Source organism: Phyllobates terribilis, unplaced genomic scaffold (assembly GCF_046119375.1).
Source record: "Phyllobates terribilis strain yellow unplaced genomic scaffold, ASM4611937v1 Scaffold_2__4_contigs__length_985480577, whole genome shotgun sequence".
NCBI classification, from domain to species: domain Eukaryota; kingdom Metazoa; phylum Chordata; class Amphibia; order Anura; family Dendrobatidae; genus Phyllobates; species Phyllobates terribilis.
Genome location: NW_027362762.1, coordinates 870,691,707 through 870,717,682, shown reverse-complemented (window position 1 = coordinate 870,717,682; position 25,976 = coordinate 870,691,707). Strand labels below are relative to the sequence as shown.

Sequence of the window (25,976 nt, the reverse complement as noted above, 5' to 3'; positions counted from 1 at the left end):
TCTCAAAATATGGCGATGCAAAAGCTAGATTTTGCAAAAAAAAGCGTCTCTTAGTGTGTGACAGCTGTCAATCATAAAAACCCGATATAAATCTGGTATCTCTGTAATCGTACCGACCCGAAGAATAAAGTAATCTCATCACTTATACCGCACGAGGAACGGCGTAAAAAATAAATAAAACCAATTCTTCACCTGCTACTGATTTGTTTATTATGTCTCCCAAAGATCACAGTAAGGCTCTGCTCACATTTATCCTGCGCTCTGCGCTGAGCACTTACACCAGAGTTTCCGTGTAAATCTCTGAAATAAGTGATTCAGACGGAACCCATGACGGAAGATTCCCTGTAATGAGGCAGATATAGGCCACTGTGGATGCCGTCTGGCCTGTGATCCCACGGTGTCAGTTTTTTAGGCGTGCATAAAAGTGCGGTTGGCCACAGTTTTGTGCACTTCTGAAAAAAAGGACACAACTAAACAGAGGCCAGACGGAGTCCAGAGTAACTCTGCTGCCTCATTACAGTGAATGGATCCCGCAGGGGTTTCATCTGAATTACATCACTTGGAAATTTCGTTGGAAACCCCGATGTAAGTGCTCAGCCTAGAGCGCCGGATAAATGTTACGTAAAATGTTCCCAATAAAAGCTTCAACTCGGTCCTCAAAAAAAGCTAGTCCCCACTCAGGTCCATCATCTGTTAAAAATATTCCAAGTTACTGGTAGCAGAAAGGCTCTGGAAAAGTGAAATGGCCCTTGCCCCCCAAAAGAAATTCAGAAAATTTTGTGCTCCCAAATCCAAATGCCTATTCTACAAAAATTTGTTCTCCAATTGTCAAATAGCACTCCGTCCCTCCCAGATCTCGCCTTATGGCTAAGCAGTACGATACAGCCACATATGGGGTATTGCCACGTTTAGAAGAAATTGTGTGACACATTTCGGCACCATTTTTACCCATTGCCCTGTGTGAAAATGTAAAATCTGAGGGTAAACATTTTTTTGTGGTAAAAATATAATTTGTTTTCTTCACTGCCCAATGGTATAAATTTAAAAATTAAAAAATACTCACTACTTCCCTAGATGAATACCTTGAGAGGTGTAGTTTACAAAATGGGGTCACTTGTGGGGGTTTCTGCTGTTTTGGCATGTCAGCGACTCTTCAAATGTGACATGGTGTCTGCAACCTATCCCAGCCAACATAGCGCTCCTTTCTCTTCCGAACCCTGCCGTACACCAAAGCAGTGGTTTTCCCCCACACATGGGGTATCGGCGTACTCAGGAGAAATTGCACAACAAATTTCATGGTGCAATTTCTCCTGTTATCCTTATGATAATGCAAAATTAGGGAATGAAAAACATTTTTTGTGGGAAAAATGTGAAAATTTTATTTTTACGGCTCAATATTATAAACTTCTGTGAAGCACCTGGGAGTGCAAGGTGCTCACCACACATCTAGATAAGTTCCCTAAGGGGTCTAGTTTCCAAAATGGTGTCACTTGTGGGGGGTTTCTACTGGTTAGGCACATCAGGGGCTCCCCAAATGCAACATTGCGTCCGCTAATTATTCAAGCAAATTTTACATTCAAAAAGTCAAATGGCGCTCCTTCTCTTCCAAACCCTCCCGTGCGCCCAAACAGTGGTTTTCCCCCACATATGGGGTCTCGGCGTGTTCAGGAGAAATTGCACAACAAATTTCATGGTGCAATTTATCCTATTACCCTTATGATAATGCAAAATTAGGGATGAAAAAACGTTTTTGTGGGAAAAATGTGAAAATTTTATTTTTACAGCTGATTATTATAAACTTCTGTGAAGCACCTTGGGGTTCAAGGTGCTCACCACATATCTAGATAAGTTCCCTAAGGGGTCTAGTTTCCAAAATGGTGTCACTTGTGGGGGGTTTCCACTGGTTAGGCACACCAGGAGCTCTCCAAACGCAACATGGCGTCTGCTAATTATTCAAACAAATTTTACATTCAAAAAGTCTAATGGCTCTCCTTCCCTTCCGAACTCTGCAGTGCACCCAAACAGTGGTTTTCCCTCACATATGGGGTATCAGCGCGCTCATGAGAAATTGCACTACAAACTCTGTATTCCATTTTTTCCTGTTACCCTTGTGAAAATAAAAAAAATGGGTCTAAAGTAACATTTTTGTGAAAAAAAGTTAAATGTTCATTGTTTTCTTCCACATTCCAAAAATTCCCGTGAAACACCTGAAGGGTTAATAAACTTCTTGAATGTGGTTTTGAGCACCTTGAGGGGTGCAGTTTTTAGAATGGTGTCACTTTTGGGTATTTTCTGTGATAAAGGCCCCTCAAAGTCACTTCAAATAAGATGTGGTCCCTAAAAAAATGTTTTTGTAAATTTTGTTGGAAAAATGAGAAATCGCTGGTCAACTTTTAACCCTTATAGCTTCCTAACAAAAAAAATTTTGTTACAAAATTGTGCTGATGGAAAGTAGACATGTTCCGATTTTTTAACAAATAAACGCATGTGATATCGAAGAAATTTTACCACTGTCATGAAGTACAATATGTCACGAAAAAACAGTCTCAGAATCAGGGGAATCCGTTGAAGCGTTCCAGAGTAATTACTTCATAAATTGACAGTGGTCAGAATTGAAAAAATTGGCCCGGTCGCGAAGTCAAAAACAGGCTCTGGCGCGAAGTCGTTAAAGTTCTATGAAAAGACGAGGAGGAGCTAAAGGCAGGCAAAGACATTCTGCTGCAAGTTCTCCTCAAAAGAAAGTTACACTTTATACATGAGACAGGGAACACTACGATGACACTGAGTGCAGCTAGCTAAAGTGGTTGTCTATGGTTACAAAAACATGGCTGCTTCCTTCCAAAAACAGTTCCATCCCTGTCTACTGGCTATAAGTTTTATTGCCGTTCAGTCACAGTCACTTCAAATTGAAAGGAAAGGAGTATCACATTTTTTGGGGGGCGAAAATAGCCATGTTTTTCTAATCCTGGAAAACCCCTCTGAGTATCTTACAACACAGTGTTAATGGAAAATATAAGGATTTTAGGCTCCACATATCTGGCTCTGTTGGACTTGGGGCCCATGCAGACATATCTGCATAACTCGATCCAAACATGGACCGCAATGCACGGACTAGCCTCAGGTCTCTAACCTGAGCATGACAGCATTGCCATCTGTGATCAGACCTAGATCGTATGAGCCCTTTGGCATAAGTGTATAAAACTATCTTGACTCAAAAATCAGATTGTGAGTTTAACCCCTTCACCCCTGGGCTGTTTTTAGATTTTGCTTCAGCTCTGCTATGTATAGCAAAAATCATGATTTTCCATGAACTTCAGCCCTGGGCCAGCATTCACTGGAGGATCGTGATGACAAGCAGATCCTCAGCTGTCATGAGAACCCATCAGCGCCCAGTGATCAAATGACGGGCAAGCCAATGGGCGGGATCAATGACGAGCTTCCTGTCTGCACGTGTTGAATTTTGTTCTCAGTGATTGACAGTGGCATTTACTGGTTAACAGCCGCGGGTGAATCTTGGCTCCACCCTCGATTGTTAGAGGCACTTGATGGATGATAAAATTAGCCATCAAGTGCAGGGAATGATGAAGGCTCAGCGTGTGAGCCCGCATCAAAGACAGTGACACAGCCAATGACTAGTGTTGAGCGAGTATGTTCTGTCCGAGTACACTCGGGCCGAGCTCCGAGTATTTATAGCTGCTCGGTGATAAGGTTAAATCGCTCCCGTGTGCATGATTTGCAACTGTTTGACAGCTTTATTACATGGGAGGAATGTGTAAGAAATAGACATTCCTCCCATGTAATAAAACTGTCAAACAGTCGCAAATAATGCACACGGGAGTGATTCAAGCATATCACCGAGCAGCTGTAAATACTCGGTGCTCGGCCCGAGCGTACTCGGCGAAGGGGTTAACAGAACATACTCACTCAACACTACCGATGACGTAAATATACATCATCGGTCGTGAACGGGTTAAACAGACATACATAGTCTATCTCCCATCCGACCTGTCATCAGTCATGTAGAGAATTGCTCCTGATTTGTGGCACGGTTGGCATGATGACCAAACTGGAAGATGATGCTTACATGCCAACAGTAGCATCTAGCGTGCAGGAGAAGCTCTCCGCTGTCCACACTCAATTTAACATGTAGGTGTACTAAAAGATCTAATGAAATGTATTTCTAAAGAGAATAAAGTGTATGAGCCGGTGAATCAGAGTTTGAACAAGTATGTGTATCCATTCTGATCACTGTTGTCATGACAACCAGGCCAAAAATGTAATGGCGAAGTTAAGAAATTTTGGAATTAATAAATAACTTTTACGCAATAGTCATAAACATAGTCTTCTTTCTCCAGTATAATCATTATTGTGTATATAAAAAACATTTCATCACACGGGATGAAGTCTCGAAAAAACCTCAAATGTCACCTTCTATGAATGTATACGAAAAGCCAGCATTTTTATCATTCATTTCTCTGCTCTTCGCCATGTTGCAATTTGGTGATTGAAGTTTATGAATGGATTTTAAGAATTATCTGCAGCACATTAAACATTTACAAAAACTTGTCTGGTTTTGGAAATGAACTGTGATCCTGTATACAAAATATCTGGCTCCGCACCTCCTGATCTGAGCAGTAAGGGGGACAATTTGACCGTCACTTCTCCTTTGGAGGAGCGATCACATCTCTACATGTGCAATCATTTCTGAATATTACTGGATCACTGGAACATTTGTAGAGGTAGAATAATTAGAGGGATTAGACCGTCACCACTTCTGGCCCAGGGTGGTAGACAAGCGGTGGCACACTAACTGCAGAGGGTCAGCGTAAAAAAAGGAGGAAATGTTTGTTTCACTACATACTGTAGTTGCATTCTCCATAAAATAACCTCCAGTTGCAGAAACAGCATAGCTCAGACTCTCCTGGCTGTTTCCAGTGCCACCAGTAAAGGAAAAAAACGCTTTAATGGATGGCATGGATGACTGAGAAAACCAGGACCTTTGTCTATTTGTAGACCAGACAAGCCCAAGAATAGTCTTTGATTGTTTAGAGGCTAATACTGTAGATTCAGCACAATCACATACCTCCCAACTTTTGAAGAAGAGAAAGAGGGACAGATCATGCAGCAAATTTTGGCCACACCCCAATCCATGTCCATTTAACATTTCTTTGTTCCGTGGCAGGTGGAGTTGTCAGAGGGGCGCTGGTAATGAGGGGCATTCAGCAGGCGGCCCTCATCCCCATTCCTGGTATGCAAGGCCCCCTCATCCCCAATCCTGGTATGAATGGCTCCCTCATCCCCAATCCTGGTATGCATGGCTCCCTCATCCCCAATCCTGGTATGCATGGCCCCCTCATCCCCAATCCTGTATGCATGGCCCCCTCATCCCCAATCCTGATATGCATGGCCCCCTCATCCCCCAATCCTGGTATGCATGGCCCCCTCATCCCCAATCCTGGCATGCATGGCTCCCTCAGACCCAATCCTGGTATGCATGGCCCCCTCAGACCCAATCCTGGTATATATGGCCCCCCATCACAGCACATATGAAAAAAAATAAACACTTCTACTCACCTTCCTTTCTCCCCTCTGCTCTAGCGCTGCGTCCTGTCTGTCAGTTGCTGATCTCAGCATCTGAGCAGCGCATTACATCACTGCCATGCACCCTCAGATGCCGACGTGAGCTGCGGGGATATTCACTCCTCTCCACGCTGGAACTATGTGAGTAGAGAGGAGTGAATAGTCATTCTCCTTACTAGCGCACACAGCAGCGGCCGTGTTCCTGCTGCGGCTCCATGATCCTCTGTGTCCGCTACTAAAGAGAATGAATATTCACTCCTCTCCAGGCCCATGGAAGTGTAGAGGAGTGAATAGTCATTCTCCTTAATAGCGGGCACTTTCAGCACTGTCGCAGCTCCAGCACCGGCTCTGCTATCCTCTGTGCCCACTACTAAAGGGAATGAATATTCACTCCTCTCCATGCCCATTCATTTCCTTTAGCAGAGGGCACACGTGGTAGCTGCAGCTGCCAGCTACTGCGTGTGCCCACTGCTCCACCGCCACAACCCGCCGCACCACCCTCCACAGCTGGGAGAACAGATGAGCTGTGTTGGGATGTGGAACTGAGCCCTCAAAGTGGGACAGTCCTGTGGAAACCGGGATGGTTGGGAACTATGCAATCACATCTGCCACAACCAGGCTTGGACTGACCCACAGGAGAAGAGGAGAATCCTCCGGTGAGCCCCTATGCTAGAGTGGTTCATCCTCTTATGAGTAGTACTTGACACAATATACTTGCACAGACAATGACAGCTTCTTATTCATTTAACAATCTGCCCAGTTCATTGTTATATAAATTTATGATTGAGGATATTATCACATTTGCATAAAGCTGAAAATTTGTGCCCTGGAGTTGGTTACTGGTGGGCCCTTGGCACCCCAGTCCAGCAAGTTATTTGTCACGGGTGTGTCAGAAGTGACAGACAGTCACCCTGCAGTTGGTTGCAGGAGATCTCTTTATTTGGCATTACAGACACCTTCTTAGAAGCTGTTTTTTTAGGACCCAGTGACTACCTTCCTCTTGCTAATTAACACACTGGCCTGGGTGTATAAATACCTGCTGTTTGCTAGAGGGAAGTGCCAGAAATACTCACATGACCCCTTGTGAAGGCTTGGACCTAGTGCAGTACTTCTTCCTCTCTGGTGCTAAGAGGACGTGTGTTCATCTCTCTGAAGTTGACTAAAACTAAGCTATCTTCCCTTGTTTGTTCCCCCTTGTTGTCTTTAGTTGTCAGTGGGGGTCGACTAGCGCTCATCCCCTCCCTACCCTAGCCAGGGCCAAATGCCAGGGAAAGACAGGGCGAGGTTCCTGTGCGGCAATATATGGACATTAGGGGAGACAAGGTGATATAGGTCAGCCTAGGAGGTCTCCACTACCCCTTTTCCCTAGAGTCTGGGCCCCCTTTTCCCCCTTCTCTTCGTGTTGCACTTAGTCTTTCCCACACCTTGCGTGACATTATCGCCGGCCGTGCACATTTTGAAATAAAAACAAAACCTGACACTTTGTTGTTTTTTTTGTGTGTTTTTTGGGCGTGGATTTTTTTTCTTCTCTCCTTTGGCATGGTTTCAGTTGCAGAGCTCACAGAGCAGCTGCGCAGTCTGTCTCTGGAGGTGAATGACCTCCACTGTGAGGTTCAGCAACTTCAGCGACTACAGTTCGCTAATGTGGGGGTCTCTGCAGATAGGCCTGTCCAGCCTGAACCCAAGGTTGCCCTCCTGGACAGGTTTTCAGGGGGTAGGGATGCGTTTTTTGTATTCAAGGAGACATGCAAACTGTATTTTAAACTTCGTCTTTACTCCTCCAGAAATGAGGAGCCAAGGGTTCGAATTATGATCTCTCTACTGCAGGGAGTTCTTCAGTCATGGGCGTTTTCTTTACCACAGGATTCGGTTTGTCTCCAGTCTGTGGAGGGGTTTTTTGGTGCTCTGGCCCTCATCTATGATGACCGTGACCGAGTTGCCTTGCCTGGGTCTAGGCTACGTTGCCTTCAGCAGGGGAGTCGGTCAGTGGAGATGTACAGTTCTGAATTCCGTAGATGGGCAACGAAGAGAGGGTATCAGGATTTACCTCTTCATCGTGCATATGACTGTCCTATTAACCTGACCCCCGGAGCTAAACTACCGAAGTCCAGACTGTATAATCTTTTTGGCCCTGAGAGACTAGCCATGAAGGATTTCATGGCTTAAAAGTCTGGAGAAGGGACACATTAGGCTCTCATCTTCACTTGTGGCATCAGGGTTCTTCTTTGTGAAGAAAAAAGATGGCGGTCTACGTCCCTGTTTAGATTTACAGGAATTAAATCAAATTACCATCCGAGATCCTTACCCTCTTCCTCTGATTCCTGATTTGTTCAGCCAGGTTGTAGGTGCTAAGGTATTCTACAAGTTAGGGGAGCCTACAATCTGTTTAGAATTAGAGAAGGGGATGAATGGAAAACAGTGTTCAATACCCCTGAAGGGCATTTTGAGAGTCTGGTTATTCCTTTCGGTTTGACCAACGCACCTGCAGTATTCCAGCATTTCATAAATGATATTTTCCATCATTTGGTGGGGAGGCTTGTGGTAGTCTATCTGGACGATATTTTGGTTTACTCACCTGATTTTGAGACACATCAGGGGCATGTTAAACAGGTGTTCCAGAAATTAAGGGATAACAAACTCTATGCCAAACTGGAAAAATGTGTTTTCACCGTTCAGGAGGTGCAGTTTTTGGGGTACTTGTTTTCTGATGGATCCGGAGAAGATCCATGCATTTATTGGGACCTTCCCGAGAACCTCAATGCTTTACACCATTTTCTGGGCTTTACTAATTTGTAATGGAAATTCATCCAAAATTACTCAGTGATTGTGAAACCCCTTACTGACATGACTAACAAGGGGACAGATTTTTCCAAATGGTCAGAGGCCTCCCTCCAGGCTTTTTCTTCCTTAAAGAATTATTTTGCCACTGCACCTATACTCAGTCAACCCGATGTTTCTCAGCCCTTTATTGTGGAAGTTGATCCGTCGGATGTGGGGCTTGGGGCTGTGTTGTCTCAGGGTCCGTCCCCTGGTAAACGGTGTCCATGCGCCTTCTTTTCTAAAAAATTGTCTTTGGCTGAGAGAAATTATGATGTGGGTAATAGGAAACTCTTGGCGATCAAATTGGCGTTCGAAGAATGGCAACATTGGTTGGAGGGGGCTGTCCATCCTATTACTGTTAATACTGACCATTACTGAACCTGTCATATCTCCTGTCAGCTAAACGCCTCAACCCTAGGCAAGCCAGATGGTCCCTGTTTTTTACTAGGTTCAATTTTGTTGTCACTTTTCGTCCAGGGGTCAAAACTGTCAAGGCTGATGCTTTGTCCCAGAGCTTCCTTGGTGGCGGTGACAATGAGAACCCTGCCCCGATATTACAGAAGGGAGTAGTAATTTCAGCGTTATATGCTGAACTGGAGGGTGAGGTGTTGGAGGCTCAGGGGGGCGCCTCTGCCTCCTGCCCTCCAGCACGGTTATTTGTACCATCCAATCTGCACCGTATGTTTATTAAAGAACATCATGACTCTGTGCTTGCTGGTCATCCAGGTGGTAAGGCAACCGCAGATCTCCTCTCTTGTCGTTTTTGGTGATCGGGGTTGCATTGGGATGTGATCGAACACATATCTGCTTGCAGTATTTGCCCGCGTTCTAATGTTTCACATACCCATCCATCTGGTACTCTTCTTCCCCTACCTTACCCTAGTAGACCATGGACACACTTGTCCATGGATTTTTTTACTGAACTACCAGTTTCTGCAGGAAAAACTGTGGTTTTGATGGTTGTAGATAGGTTCAGTAAAATGGTTTACTTTGTCGCATTACCTGCACTTCCAAATGCCAAGACACTTGCTCAGGTGTTCATAAATGAAATTGTGAGGCTTCACGGGGTTCCCTCCAATGTTCTGGAAGGCATTCTGTTCTCAACTTGGGGGGCAGCTGTCCTTTTCCTCGGCCTTCCACCCTCAGTCGAATGGACAGACCGAGCGTGTCAATCAGAATTTGGAGACCTACCTCAGGTGTTTCGTCTCCGAAAATCAGGAGGATTGGGCATTACTGCTGGCAGTATTTGCCATTAATAATCATCGACAAGAATCCACTGGCAGGTCACCGTTCTTTGGTGCACACGGTTACCACCCACAGTTTGGTACCTTTAGTGGGGGAGGAGCTTCGGGAGTTCCTGAGGAGGAACGGTTTGCTTCATCGCTCTCCTCGGTATGGCTGGGTGTTCTGAGTAATTTAAAGATCATGGGAGACAGGTATAATTGTATTCCTGACAGAAAACGCTTGCCAGGGCCAGACTTCATTGTGAATGACTTTGTGTGGTTGTCTACCAAGAATATAAGATTGAAAGTTCCTTCTAGGAAGCTTTGACCTAGGTGTATTGGCCCCTATAAAATAACCACCATCATTAACCGAACAGCGTCCCGTCTTGAACTTCCTCAGGCCCTTAAGGTCTACAACAGGTGCTTACTCAAGAAGTATGTGGAACCTCTTGAGCCCTCACCTCTACCACTGCCCCCAGTAATGGTTGATGGTAATCTGAAGTTCCAGATTTCGAGGATTGTAGATTCTCATCTCCAGCTTCGTTCTCTACAATACTTGGTGCACTGGAAGGGTTATGGTCCAGAGGAGAGGATGTGGGTTTCAGCATCAGAGGTGAACGCTCCCAGGTTGGTTCGTTCATTCCACACCTCTTATCCTGAGAAACCCGGTCCTGAGTGTTCGGAGGCTACTCATAGAGGAGGGGGTACTGTCACGGGTGTGTCAGAAGTGACAGACAGTCGACCTGCATTTGGTTGCAGGAGATGTCTTTGTTTGGCATTACAGACACCTTCTTAGAAGCTGTCTCTCTAGGACCCAGCGGCTACCTTCCTCTTGCTAATTAACACCCTGGCCTGGGTGTGTAAATGCCTGCTGTTTTCTAGAGGGAGGTGCAGGCAATACTTACATGAACCCTTGTGAAGGCTTGGAGCTAGTGCAGTACTTCTTCCTCTCTGGTGCTAAGAGGACGTGTGTTCATCTCTCTGAAGTCAACTAAATCTAAGCTATCTTCCCTTGTTTGTTCCCCCTTGTTGTATTTAGTTGTCAGTGGGGATCGACTAGTGCTCATCCCCTCCCTTCTCTAGCCAGGGCCACGACAGGGTGAGGTTCCTGTGCGGCGATTGGTGTGGAACCAATATAGGGATGTTAGGGGAGACAGGTGATATAGTTCAGCCTATGAGGTCTCCACTACCCCCTTTCCCTAGAGTCTGTGCCCCCTTTTCCCCCTTCCCTTCATGTTGCACTTAGTCCTACACCTTGCGTGACATTATGATTGTGGCTTTTGATAAAGTTCTAGGAAATTATGCATCCTACATGGATAATAAACTACAGCTACTTAAAAGGGAACTGTACTTTTAAAAAACTTTGTAAAAACCAAAGGTACAGCCGAATATAAGAAACTTATAGTATATCTAAAAGGTGGTTTTCTGATTTCATTAAACCTCTATCTCCCGGCTGCAGTTTGTTTTTAAAAAAAGCAAACTGTTTTGAACACACCATCCCACCATTGAGTGTCCGTCAGTCTGTCCGGCGACTGTTAGGCTGCGTACCCACTATGCGTTTTTTAAGCATTTCTGCAGCGGTGTTTTAGCCGCCATAGACTATCATTGAGCCGCATAACATCCACATGCATACAAGTATGCATGCGGATGTTATGCGATTCAATGCGCGGATGGTACCCGGGTCTGGAGAAGAGGAGACTCTCCTCCAGATCCGGGTACTATAGTACTTGTAGCTAAAAAGAATAACATTTAAAACATAATTACTTACCTTCTGATGGCCACCTGTCTGCTCCCTGCAGCTCTGCTTGCTCTTCGGCTGCTCGCTGTGGTGTCAAAGGACCTTCCATGATGTCATTTAGTCATGTGACAGGTCACGCGACCGCTGACGTTGGCGGTCGCGTGACCTGTCACATGACTAAATGACGTCATGGAAGGTCCTTTTTAAAGTACCGCAAGCCGCCGAAGACACTGGAGGCACCGGAGAAGGAGACCGGGGGCCATCCGAAGGTGAGTATAATGTTTTTTTTTTATTTTTTAACATTTTTATTCTTTTTTTTTTACTATTGATGCTGCATTTGCAGCATCATAACTTGGTCACACAACATAAATCCATGCCGGTTGATAGAAGCAGTGGTGATCTAGTTATAGTAGGGAAGTTTGGGAATATCAAATTTCTCTTGAAGCATATCAGAATTCACAGAGATTTATGATTTAGGCGGGGGCTATAGCTGGACTTTTTGGTCCCAATTCATCAAAACTTTTACTCCAATATTCTGGATTAAAAACCTTTGAAAAATTGCATAATTTTGGCGAAACTTGAGGCTGCACTAAAATTTTCACATACCATTTTTCACAGAGCTGGGTGGGAGAGGGACACCAAATTCATAACGAACGGCAAAGTTCACTACCCCACAAGGTGCACACAGAGGTGCACATCACTCATCCGACGATCCTGATTCATGAAAAGGCTTATGCCTGGAGTATCTGATTCTAGCACATCTCCTCATCAAGACCTGTGTGAACAACGGCGGTCTTGATGAATTGTTGAAAATTTTTTGTATATACAAATACATTGAGTCACTTGACAATCTCTTTAACATTGTGGTAGTCAAGTCAATCACAAAGAAGACAAAGATATTGACTACTATCAGGTACAACCGGGACACATTTGAGATGGACGGTGATGAACTGGAAGTTTAAAGGACTTTACCTAACTCAAGATACAGCAACGAAAGGAGAATAACTATGGGCAAATCAAAAATGAAATCACTGGACAAGGTCTTCAAATAAAGGAACATTTCACTGGTGATGAAGACATGGCTTGTACATAGTTTGATCTTTTCTGTGGTAAAATACGGATTCGAAACTTGGATGATAAAGAAACAGAAGAAGAATCAACGCCTTCAAAATGTGGTACTATAGAATAATGTTATCAATACCATGGATGGCAAGAATCACAAACAAATCAATGTTGGAACAAATCAAGACAGACATGACACTCAAAGCAAGAATCACCAAGCTGTGACTTGCCTACTTTGGACACATCATACAAAGAGAGCAATCACTGGAGAAGGACATCATGGTCAGAAGAATAGAAGGGACAAGCTGAAGAAGAAGACCAGCAACCCAGTGGCTTGATACTATCAAGATAACTGCAGAGAAGACCATGGTGGACATATGTAGAATTGCACAAGATCGATTTTCCTACAGTGTGTTCATCCATCAACTCGCCATGGCTCGAGATCGAGCCGAAGGCTGTTAAATAATGAATAATAATAATCATCAAGTCAATCACGATTTTATTTTTTTAATCGTTTTTTAAATCGTTCCATGCTGAGATTTCTTAACCTTTTCTTAACCTTTTTAATACAAGAAAAAAAGTAGCTGCGTCCACATCATATTATGAAAATTACTTGGAAATTTCTTCTTAGGGTTTTGAATTAGAGAAAAACCTCACTACGAATATTATAGGTGTAGGCTTAGTCTAGAGAATAATTTTGCTTGTGAGAATATATTAGAAAATGTAGATAATTTGGTTCCATAATACAGTAATTCGTACCTTGCTTCTTGATTTGAGGAATGAAGGCATTTCTTATGGGAGGAAGGGATGGCAGATTTATTACTTTGTAAGGGATGGGGGGATGTAAGGGATGGGGATGGCAAATCTATTACTATGTAAGGTATGGTAGGTTATATCTACTGCCTAAAAAGGTGCAAGGGAAATTACTGAAATTATTTCTAGGAGCCATAATATTTTTAATTTCTTCATCGACACAGCTGCATGACAGCTTGAATTTTGCGTATCAGTGGCATAATTTTGGGTACATATAGCTTATTTCCAAGCTTTTATTAACTCTTTATTGTGAGCAATAAAAAAGACTATAATTCTTCTGTTGTTGTTTGACTTTTTTAACTTTATTCTCATGCTGTACAAATAAAGTGTTAACTTACTTCTATTGGTCACCCTGATTATGACAATACCAAATGTATATAGTTTTATAACTTTTGTATAATAAACAAGCTGTTTGAAAATTTGTTTTTGTGCTGCCATATTTTGAGAGCCAAATAATTTAAAATTTTCCATCAAAGAAGCTGTATGAGGGCAATTTTTTTTGGTGACAAAAAGTAGCTTTTACTGATACCATTTTCTGCTACATTAGACTTTTTGGGATGTGAAATGTGCAAAAAAATAGTCATTCTGCATTATTATTTTTTTAATTGATACAATTCATTATGTAGTTTAATTGACATCTTAACTGTATATGGCAGGTAATGAAAGTGACTAATTTATGTAGGTTTTTTGCATTTTCCTACTTTTTTTAAAAAAAAAAATCTATTTTTTTATCATTTCTGGGTAAAGGGTTCGCCATATTCTGAGGCCCATATGTTTTTTACTTTTAAATACACTAAGTTGTATGAGAGCTTGTTTTTGTGGAACATAATGTATTTTGTGCTTGAGCCATTTTTCAGTACATACTAGTTTTTGATCACTTTTTACTTTCTTTTTGAAGAAAAACAGCTATTCTGGGATTGTTTTCAATGTTTTTTTATTATGATGTTCATTATGTGGGATAAATAATGTTATCATTTTATAGTAGTACCTTTTGATCACTCTTTATTTCATTTTTTCTTATGAAGGTGTGATGAACAAAAACAAACTTTATGGCATTGTTTTTTAATTTTTTGTGCAGTGTTCACAGGCTGGCATAAATTTGGTTTTAAAGAACACATATTTTATCTAGCTTAAACAATTTTTTATTGGGAAAACTGGGATTCTGGGGAGGGCGTTTTATTTTTTTATACATTTTTAAACATTGTTTTCACATTTTTTTTTAAGTATTCATTAGTCCAACAAAATAAAAATCTACATCTCTGGCAGGATGGGCTGTAGTGTATGTCAGACCCAAAGGCCATTGTCAGTTGCAATAGAAACTCATCAGCATCCTGTGATTGCACTGCAGGGGTGGCTGATGGGATGATAGAGGGAGTGCTCTTCCTCTGTCAAACCCCTCATGTGCGACTGTCAGTATTGACAGTGTAATATGAGGCGTTAACATGATAGTATCATCAAGAACATCGAACCTAGCAATTACAGCAGTACCCCGGCTGTGTGTATTATTCGGGCTCTGGCACTGGAAGGGTTATAGTCCAGAGGAGAGGATGTGGGTTTCAGCATCAGAGGTGAACGCTGCCAGGTTGGTTCGTTCATTCCACACCTCTTATCCTGAGAAACCCGGTCCTGAGTGTCTGGAAGCCACTCGTAGAGGAGGGGGTACTGTCACGGGTGTGACAGAAGTGAAAGACAGTCGCCTTGCAGTTGGTTGCAGGAGATCTCTATGTTGGGCATTAAAGACACCTTCTTAAAGGCTGTCTCTCTAGGACCCAGTGGCTACCTTCCTCTGGCTAATTAACACCCTGGCCTGGGTGTATAAATACCTTCTTTCTGCTTGAGGGAGGTGTCGGCGATACTCACATTACCCTTTGTGAAGGCGCAGAACAAGTGCATTACTTCTTCCTCTCTGGAGCTTTGAAGACGTGTGTTCATCTCTCTGGAGTCGAATAAAGCTAAGCTATCTTCCCTTGTTTGTACCCCCTTGTTGTCTATAGTGGTCAGTGAGGATTGACTAGCGCTCATTCCTCCAACCTCCCTTCCCTAACCAGGGCCAAACGCCAGGGAAAGACAGGGTGAGGGTCGCGTGCCGCGATTGGTGAAGAGCCAATATAGGGACGTTAGTGGAGTCAGGGTGATATTAAATTAGCCTAGGAGGTCTCCGCTCCCCCCTTTCCCTAGAGTCTGGGCCCCCTTTTCCCCCTTCCCTTCGTGTTGCACTTAGTCTTTCCTACACCTTGCGTGACAAATACTGTGGCATTGTTGTATCTAGCACAAGCGATCAGATGATGACAGGTTCAAGTTACCTAAGAAGACTAATAAATGCAATAAAAAGTTTTAAAAATATGAAATTTTTTTATAAAAGTTTAAATCACTCCCCTTTTCCCTCGTTAAAAATTACGGAATAAAAAAATATACATATTTGGTATCGCTGCGTTAATAAAAGTCTGATTTATCAAAATCTAAAATAAATTAATCCGATTGGTAAACAGCATATAGGGAGAAAAATCAAAACGCCAGGATTGCAGTTCTTTGGCCGCCTCAACAACACAAAAAAATTTAATTGAAGGTGATCAAAACATTGTCTCTACCCCAAAATGGTATAAAAATCATCGGCTTTCAACACAAAAACAAGTCCTCACATAGCTCCATATTCTGAAAATTTAAAATTTTTCGGCTCCAGGAAAATGGTGACAACAGCAAAATTTTAACCACTTCCCAACATATGACCTATAGTTCCGTCATATATCAGGTCCGTGACTTTGATGCGGGCTTGTTAGCCGAGCCCGCATCTTTACAGGCAGATGATGACTGTTAGGCCACGTTCACACGTTCAGTATTTGGTCAGGATTTTTCATCAGTATTTGTAAGTCAAAACTAGGAGTGGGTGCAAAATACAGCAGTGGTGCACGTGTTTCTATTATACTTTTCCTCTGATTGTTCCACTCCTGATTTTGTCTTACAAATACTGATGTATAATACTGATCAAATACTCAACATGTGAACGTGGCCTAAACATGTTAAATGCCTCTGTCAATCTCTGACAGTGGCATTTAACACACACTGGCCCCTGTGAAATTATCTAGGGGTGATGCACTGCTATGTATAGTACAAGCAATCGGATGATCGCAGGTTTAAGTCCTAAGGGGACTAACAAATACAGTATGAAGTGAAAAAAAAGATGTTTTTAAAAAAATACAAAAGTTCAAATCACCCCCTTTTTGCCCCATTAAAAATAAAGCAATTTAAATAAAGATAAAAAAATGCTCATATTTGGTATTGCTGTATTCGTAAAAGTCCATAGATATCTAACTCTCTAACTCATTTCTAATTGTAGGTACCATTTTTTCGGCTAAAAAAGTCCCCCTCGGCTCGTACTCGGATATATACTTATATATATAGTATATACTGGCTGTGGGGGGTGTTTGGCAGCGGGGGAGTGGTGCACAGGCAGTAGCAGGCTGCTGCAGCTACCACGTGTGCCCGCTGCTAAAGACAATGAATATTCACTCTACTCCACGCCCATGCAAGTGGAGAAAAGTGAAAACTCATTCTCTTTAGTAGCGGGCACAGAGGATAGCTGCAGCAGCAGGAGCTGCACCGCCTCTGACTGTGTGCACTATTAAAGAAAATGTCTATTCACTCTTCTTCACGACCTTAGTCCCGGTGTGGAGAGGAATGAATATGCTCACCTCAGCGCCTGAGGGTGCATGGCAGTTACGTCATATGCTGCTCAGATGCTGAGGTGAGCTTCTGCTGGCAGAACAGGACGCAGCGCTGGAGCATAGGGAAGGAAGGTGAATAGGAATGTTTATTTTTTTAATGTGTGCAGTGATGGGGGGCCATGCTTAACCTGGATTAGGGATGAAGGGGCCATGCATACCAGGATTTGGGAAGAAGGGGCCATTCATACCAGGATTGGGGATGATGGGGCCATGCATACGAGGATTGGGGATGATGGGGCCCTGCATACCAGAATTGGGGATAGGGCCATGCATACCAGGATTGGGATGAAGGGGCTATGCATACCAGGATTGGAAATGAGGGGGCCATGCATACCAGGATTTGGGATGAGGGGGCCATGCATACCAGGATTAGGGATGATGGGGCCATGCATACCAGGATTGGGGATGAGGGGAGTCAATATGTTTTCCCAGTTTTTTGTGGTAAAATTAAGCGCTTATACTCGAGTATATATGGTATTTGCTAATGTTATTTATTGCACCTACTACATATTGGAATATGATCTTGGAGATGGGAATGCCCCATCATCTACATGAATACCTGTATTTTGCTTCTGAAAGATTGCCAGTTCTGTACAGGAATGTACATATGCCACATATGCCAAGAAAATTCCCCAATTTGTATGCGGATGTATTTAAAGATTTTTTTAGGAAACCAAAAAGTGTGGCATAGTTTGCCCAAGATTTTGATTTATTGCAGCAATAGGATGGCATTTTTTGTATCTTCTATTAAATTTCTACACTGTTGTATGGGAACAAATGCTATAAGTTACTTGTAATCTAGACCTTATCTAAATTTAAATAAAAAAATAAATAAATACTGTTCAGTAAATCAGGGATTAACATGTGAAATTAAATTGCTTAAAGTAGAATTATACATTATTTGGGGTGGAGTGGACATTCATCACCCAAGCATTGTTGGCACATCTTTGGCAAGTATACATTGGCATACTATTGACTAAACTACATTAAAAGGTGCAGATAATAACTTTGCTTGTCAATACAATTTACGTGCTAAAAAAGTATATTGTGCAGACACACACAAATATATAAGCTTACAAATTGTGAACCGATTGTTCCCAGGTTTCCCTATAGAATCCTAGAATGTTAGAGTTGGAAGGGATCTCCAGGGTCATGGTGTCCAACCCCATGCTCAATGCAGGATTCACTAAACCATCTCAGACAGATGTCTGTCCAGTCTCTGTTTGAAGACTTCCATTGAAGGAGAACTCACCACTTCTCGTGGCAGCTTGTTCCACTTATTGATCACCCTCACTGTCAAAAAAATTTTTCTAATATCTAATCAGTATTTTCTCCCTATGGAAAATGTGATTTTTTTCTGTGAGTCTCCCGATCTGAAACCCACAACCTTAACATTAAAGGCAGGAGCCTAAGCTGCTGAGCCACAAGCTCTGATCTAGTGAAGTAAATTTAGTTTTCTCTTCATTATTGGCTCAGTGCAGGAATAAGTAAGTATAATGAACATAAGTCACACAAGAGAGGGGAAGACCAATACATTAGTGATGAGCACACCTAATCATAAATAATAAAACATATCTTTATTAAACAACATAGAAAACACAATAAAAACGTGTTAAAAGCCAAAATATAGAGAAAAATGATCGAACACCCTTGGGTCTACAATAGACAAGTCAAATGCTATGTATGCACTGTACAATTATTTGGTAGTATACATAAGGGATAAATATTCCAACAGAACCTCCTCCTATTGGGTCGCAAAATATGGTAACATGTCCAAAGACCTAATAAACCAGAAGCTCCTTAGTAGTCTAAGAACCTGCTAAGGATGGTACAGTAGTCACCACACTCGGAAACAACAGGTTCTGTAAAGCCAAAGCTATATACAGGCTTTTGTCAGGTCAAAAAATGGTTGAATAAAGGGGAAAAAAGGTACATGGTACATGTGAAAAGGAAAAAGGAGGAGGGAAACAGTCAAGCAGAAGGAAAGGTCTGCAAGGGTTCCCAAGATCCCAACTCAATACTGAGGTCCTGTGCAGATAACTTTGCTTTTCAATACAACTTACCCACCAAAAAAGTATATTGTGCAGACATACGCAAATGTATAGCCTTACAAAGTGTGAACCAATCGTTCCCAGGTCTAGTAAATTAAATTCAGTTTCATTATTGGCTCAGAGCACGAATAGGTAAGTCTAATGTACATAAATCATGTAAAAATGATCCTGCTATAACAAAATGAAGAGGCTCATTAGTAATAAAGCTTGGATCCAGCCCTGTGTATATTTCCATCAAAAGTCAACAGGAAAGTAATGAAGGTTTATTTCAAGTCTTTTTTTTAAAAAAAAAACTCAGCATTTTATTTTATATAGTGTGAGATATTCTGATTTAGTTCCAAATGAAGTGGGATAATTAGAATTGTGTTTCGCATGTTAGTAGCTCTTTCCCCGGCTGCAAATAAGGTTGAAATGTCTGATTTTCCTTTCCGTGAGACATTGATGCGCCTTCAATTTACAATCTAATCGACTGTGCTTTGTTTCTCCTAGTTGGATACACAATGAATGACCTTATATTTGAATGGCTGAGTAATAGCCCAGTGCAAGTTGCTGATGGTTTAACATTGCCGCAGTTCATACTTAAAGAGGAAAATGAACTTGGATATTGCACAAAGCACTACAACACAGGTAACTAGTTTGTTTCCCATTTCTAATTTTTTTCTATCGGGGCTTTGACTTTTGCAACTGTAACGGCTCTTACACATGGCCGTGTTACATACACAGTATGTAGTGCGTGGGTCCGTACTACATTGACCATGGACAACCACGGGTCCATTCTGTACCTCAGTATAAATCCAATTTTATACATTCGGAACCATAGGGTGTGCGAACAAAGATTACATATGGAAAAAGCATGGCATGTTCCCCAAGATGCAGCATTGTGAAGGTATTCACTCCTAGGAGCATTTGTTCTAAGGCCTCATTCAAACCTCCATTGTCCTCAAACATGTTCAACCCATGTTTTTCATGGATAGAACTCATATGGGAGTTTTTTTTTTCTTTTTTGACATGCAAGAGAAATTAATGCCAAATCAATGGTAAAAAAATAGACACAAAGACGAAAAATAGATGAAAATCAGATCCAACACACTGATAAAAACAGTCCATTTTTCCTCGTACGCAAAAAAAAAAACAGGACATCATAGTGTCAAAATGTCAAGCGTGATCACAACATTGAGGAGGACAAGATTTGCTAAGCACTTTCTATTTTGGCGAAAATAGGGCATTTGAAAGTTTCAAATGGAGACTTACAAATAATTTGCAACTTTTCTCAAATTTGAAAATTGACAAGAAAAGTGTATGCCACTATTAGGAGGCAGGTGAAATAAACCCAAAAAACAATTGTGGAATTGCACTTTTTTTAACAATTTCAACACACTTGGAACTTTTTTCCTTCTTTCCAGTGCATCACATGATAAACATGTAATTTAGTGATGATCGAGTTAGGCTATGTGCCCACGATGCAGAAATGATCAGGATTTTTTTCCTGAGCGTTTCTGCATCTCCCTGGCAGAAAAAACGCATGTGGATTGTACATGCGGATTGTACATGCGGATTGTACATGCGTTTTTCCTGCCGGGGACAAGCGGATGTGAAGCGTTCATCACATGCATTTCCGCATGCGGGTTGTCAAGCGCTTTCCAAGCGATTTTAGCATCACTTGGAAAGTACTTGAAAACTTGGTCACACTATATAAATCCATGCAAACGGCATGGATTTATATAGTGTGACCGTAAAGAATGGTAAAAAATAAAAAATAAATATTATACTTACCTTCCAATAGCCCCCGGTGTCTTTATTCGATGCGTCCTGGCTTGCAGGCAGCTCACGGTACACTAAAGGACCTGCCAACGTCAGCGGTCGCGTGACCCGTCACATGACTAAATGACGTCATGGCAGGTCCTTGAGTCCACCGTGAGTTGCTGGCAAGCCAAGACAAAGACACCGGGGGCCATCAGAAGGTGAGTATAATGTTTATTTTTTATTTTATTCTTTATTTTACAGGTACTATGATACCCGGGTCCGGAGTAGAGTCTCCTGTCCTCCACACCCAGGTACCATCCGCACATTGAAACGCATGTAATCCGCATGTACAGATCCAGTGATGCGGATTCCATGCGTTCCAATGCAAGTCAATGGCGGTGAAAACTGCAAGGTCACGAAGGGGATAAGGATTCATGGCGTAAGAAAATGTGAAAGAGGCTCTTTAATTTACATGGTAAATGTGAATATATATTTTTTTAGCAAACACTTAACTAATACGAACTTCTAAAGTTTCAGAACTAAAATCTGAGCTGCACTGCACAGGAATTCTAATGACACAAAGTTATTAGTACCCCTCAAAACAATACTCCATGCTATGGATCCTTAGGCACTTAACATGCAAGGCTTCTCTAGTAAAATATAATACAAAGGAACATGGCTCAAATTTATGGAAAACAATCACCTAAATTAGAAATTAGCACAGTATGTCCTCATATACTGGGAAGTTGTACAAAACTGTTATACAGTGGTCTGTATGAGGGCATAAGTTGCAAATCTCAAGATAGCCTTACACTAGGGTTTATTCAACATGGCTAACAACAATATATATGGCATGAAATAAGCAGCAGGTCTATAAATGTGTATAGAACATTTTGTTTATTAGGACCCAATAATTAGGAAGTTGAGTTACACAGAAATGCTTTAGATTTCACTGTTTGAGCTTCTGAGCTCCCCATACCCCGTACTCAGACAGGGGAAGTCTTGTACTCTGATTGTTTGAGAATAGTGCACAGATTTTTGCTGAGCAGCAGTTGAAAGGAGCAACTAAAGGAGCATGAGCTGAGCATTGAAAGAGCACATCAGAATAGTGTCTGGAAGAGAAGGAAGCAAAATAGTGTATTATAAAAGTTTATAGCTTTGCAGTGTCTGGAGGATAATTAAATAAAAATTAAATTCGTTACTCTTTAATGATCAGCTTATTCTAATTTTAAATTTGCCAACCGTACTTACCTATACTAATTATCATAACGAAAACTGGCTAATATTCCGATCATGAGAATCCAAAATATCCTGAAATTCCGCTGGAGAAGGAAAAAGTGACAAAGTGTCCAGTGTGTTCTGTAGAATTGCTGCTGGACCTCCTGTGGACTGCAATGAATGCTCAGTAGAAAGTGAAAATCTGGACAGAGCATCCGCTTTGTCTCTTAAGATCCTGCTCTCCGCATTTACAGACTGACTGTATTGCTGTATTACCACAGGAGGTCCGGCAGCAAATTTCCTTGATAGACTATGCTGAAATTTTTCATCTCCATTTAAGTCTTAAGAAAAGTTTACTACTCTCATCTTAGAAGATTGTGGATCCTTTGGGTTAAAGTATATGACTTCCGCAGGCAGGGCAGAAGAGAGGTGAAATGATAATACAATGCAATATAGGCATATTTCAGGATGCTGTACAAGCAAATGCAGGTTTAAAGGGGTTGTCCACTACTTCAATTGAATAGGAGGCGGATGAGCAGTACACTGCGGCGGCCACTACCACTTGACGGCGGAACCCTACCGGTGAGCACTTTCGGCCCGCGGCCGCTGTCGTCGGCACCGATAACAACTGATCGGTGGGGGTGCCGTGTGCGGGACCCCGGCCTCTTATACATTGATGCCCTATCCTATGGATATGTAAAAGTGTGGACAACTTCTTTAAGTATTGTAATCAGATTCTAAACAGAGAGTAAATGTTGTTTTCATTTTTATTTCATGAATCAATAGTACTTGTGAAAATAAGCAACTTTGTAATATATCTTATCAGAGAAATATGCTTCTTTCTCCTCCTGGACTGATCGTTCGTTCTCAAAATTCTCAATTCACACGTAAAGTTTCTCTTTCATTGACTACAGATTTTCCCATTACTGAGATAGGAGTTGACAGTTGGTGCTCATAAAGTTCTATGGAGAGATAAGAAAGAAGGTGGAGGGAGGAGGAAGAGAGAGAGACATTGCGCTGCAAGTAACATAGAGCCAACTATTATTTTACCCAGAAATTAAGGTCTAAGGGGTAACGTTTCTCTTTGTGGAGAGTGACATGCCAAGCCTGGCATGCCAGAGTGAGGATACTTATGAGCCATGCATGCCCCTCTAGGGAATGCAATATGAAAATTGTCTCTTAGGAAGAGGACTAGAACTCTAGCGTCACCTATTGGAATTATGCAAAAATCATACAATGTGATTTTCTGGATTTATTTTTAGATTCTGTCTCCCACAGGTGAAGTGTACCTACAATACAAATTACAGACCTCTCCATTCTTTGCAGGTGGAAAATTTGCAAAATCGGAAGTGGATCAAATACTTCTTTTCTCCACTGTACATTACAAAGTTTCTTACTTTCACTAGTACTTTTGATTTCTGAAACAAAAATGAAAACGACAATTATTCTTTAATGTTCTGCAATTATTTGCATTGGTCTGAACAAATAGAATCTCAATCTATTTATCCATTATAGTGAACACTGCAAAGAGAAAAAAAATCTAAATGCTTATGTTTTTATGGGCACTTCACAAACCCCCCCAAAAACTTCTATGTACCAATAACTACTACAGATCGCCTTTTTTTTTCTCTTCTGTGTTATTAATAGAAGTAAAGCATAAAAAACCTTAATACTAGTGTTGAGCGATACCTTCCGATATCGGGAAATATCGGATCGGATTGGATCGGACCGATACCGAAAAAGTATCGGATATCGCCGATTCCGATACCGGAAACCAATGCAAGTCAATGGGACATAAATATCGGAATTAAAATAAACCCTTTCTTTCCTTGTAGGTTATTTCTACATGAAGGAAAACAACTAAGAATAATGTAGAATGTATTGGGGGAGGTGGGGGAGACAATAAAGGCATAGAGGTTTAGCCCAGTCAAATGGAATAGCAGGAATTAATATTTTTTTATTATGTTCTGAGTTACGGAAATATTAACTATGTTAAGTATTTTTATATTTTGTCAGATATTTATGTTTCACTACTTCCATGCTCTTCACCTTCTTTTTTACTTCTCCCACACTTTCTCCTTCATCATCCTCAGCATCTTTTTCATCCACTTCTTCTTCACCTTCTTCTTCTTCACCTTCTTCGTATTATTCTTTTTTTTACATTCTTCATATTCTACTTCTTCATCTTCTTCATATTCTTCTTCTTCATCATATTCTTATTTGTGACAGGCATTCCTGTAGTTGTTATCTATAAAAGGTTGGACATTACACCTTTCGTTCTGCCCGTCACAAAAGATTTACAACAGGATTTGTCCGCGTTCAGTTTGGCCTGCAGCAGCAGGTCTTTTCCAGGGGCACCACGAGGAGGAACGGACTCACCCCCATACACTGCTTAGTCATCTTCTGCTTATAATTTAGATATTATCTTTTGCTCTGATTTTTAGTCTTATGCTTAATGTTCTTCCGCTTTTTGTTCTGCAGCTTCTTGTATTTCTGCTTCTTGGTTTTCTGTCTCTTGTTTTTCTGTATCTTGGTGCTTGTCTTCTCTTCTTTGTCTTCTTGGTCAACTTCTTCAGGGTCATCTTCTTGGTCTTCTTCGGGGTGGTCTTCAGGGTCGTCGTCTTCGGGGGTCCTCGTCTTCGGGGTCCTCGTCTTCTTCGGGTTGGTCTTCTGGGTCCTCGTCTTCGGGGTCCTCGTCTTCTTCGGGGTGGTCTTCAGGGTCCTCGTCTTCTTCGGGGTGGTCTTCAGGGTCCTCGTCTTCAGGGTCATTGTCTTCGGGGTCCTCGTCTTCTTAGGGTTGGTCTTCAGGGTCCTCGTCTTCAGGGTCCTCGTCAGGGAGATCCAGAGTGATTACCAAGAACCATTTCAAAAAGCTTGAACTTGGAAATGTAGCAGAAGGTACAAGAAAGCTGAGGAACTACCGAGGACCAGCTGACGGTACTGGAACCCGGATGGATAGCAGAAGGTACAAGAGCCAATGGAACTACCGAGGACCAGCTGATGTTACTGGAACTCGGTTACTAAGCAGGAGGTACCTGTGCCAGAAAGCACTACCAAGGACCAGCAGACGTTGGTGGAACTTGGATACCGAGAAGGAGGCACCTAATCCAAAGGCACTGCCGAGAACCAGCTGACGGTACTGGAACCCGGATGGGTAGCAGAAGGTACCCATGTAAAAAAAAAGTTCAAGGCCGCGAGCCGGCCGCAGTTACCAAAACCCACAGTCCTACAGAGGGTGCTTGTCCTATTGGCACTATGGAACCAGCCTTCATTGCCAGATCCCGCAGCCCACATAGGAGTCACCTAAACTGCAGGCACCATAGAGTCGGCTAACCCGACCGCAACACGACAGGACAACGCATTGGAGGCAAAGTGACGTTGACACTACCCGGAAACAGCTGGCGTGCTGGAACCAGGCTGGGCAGGAGGGAGTACCCGTGCCAAAGACACTGCCGAGAACCAGCTGACGGTACTGGAACCCGGATGGGTAGCAGAAGATACAAGAGCAAATGGAACTACCGAGGACCAGCTGACGGTACTGGAACCCGGATGGGTAGCAGAAGGTACAAGAGCCAATGGAACTACCGAGGACCAGCTGATGTTACTGGAACTCGGTTACTAAGCAGGAGGTACCTGTGCCAGAAAGCACTACCAAGGACCAGCAGACGTTGGTGGAACTTGGATACCGAGAAGGAGGCACCTAATCCAAAGGCACTGCCGAGAACCAGCTGACGGTACTGGAACCCGGATGGGTAGCAGAAGATACAAGAGCAAATGGAACTACCGAGGACCAGCTGACGGTAGTGGAACCCGGATGGGTAGCAGAAGGTACAAGAGCCAATGGAACTACCGAGGACCAGCTGATGTTACTGGAACTCGGTTACTAAGCAGGAGGTACCTGTGCCAGAAAGCACTACCAAGGACCAGCAGACGTTGGTGGAACTTGGATACCGAGAAGGAGGCACCTAATCCAAAGGCACTGCCGAGAACCAGCTGACGGTACTGG

The 25,976-nt window shown here is 42.4% G+C and overlaps 1 protein-coding gene across 3 annotated transcripts in view; it reads left to right on the top strand.

The window, feature by feature from the left end:
• Positions 1-25,976, top strand: part of GLRA2 (glycine receptor alpha 2) — a 322,491-nt gene that overhangs the window by 68,621 nt on the left and 227,894 nt on the right. For all 3 annotated transcript variants that reach the window (XM_073668082.1, XM_073668081.1, XM_073668083.1), the window contains one exon: positions 19,499-19,636. In XM_073668082.1, coding sequence (XP_073524183.1) covers positions 19,499-19,636 — 138 coding nt within the window. The remainder of the gene's footprint in view (positions 1-19,498; positions 19,637-25,976) is intronic.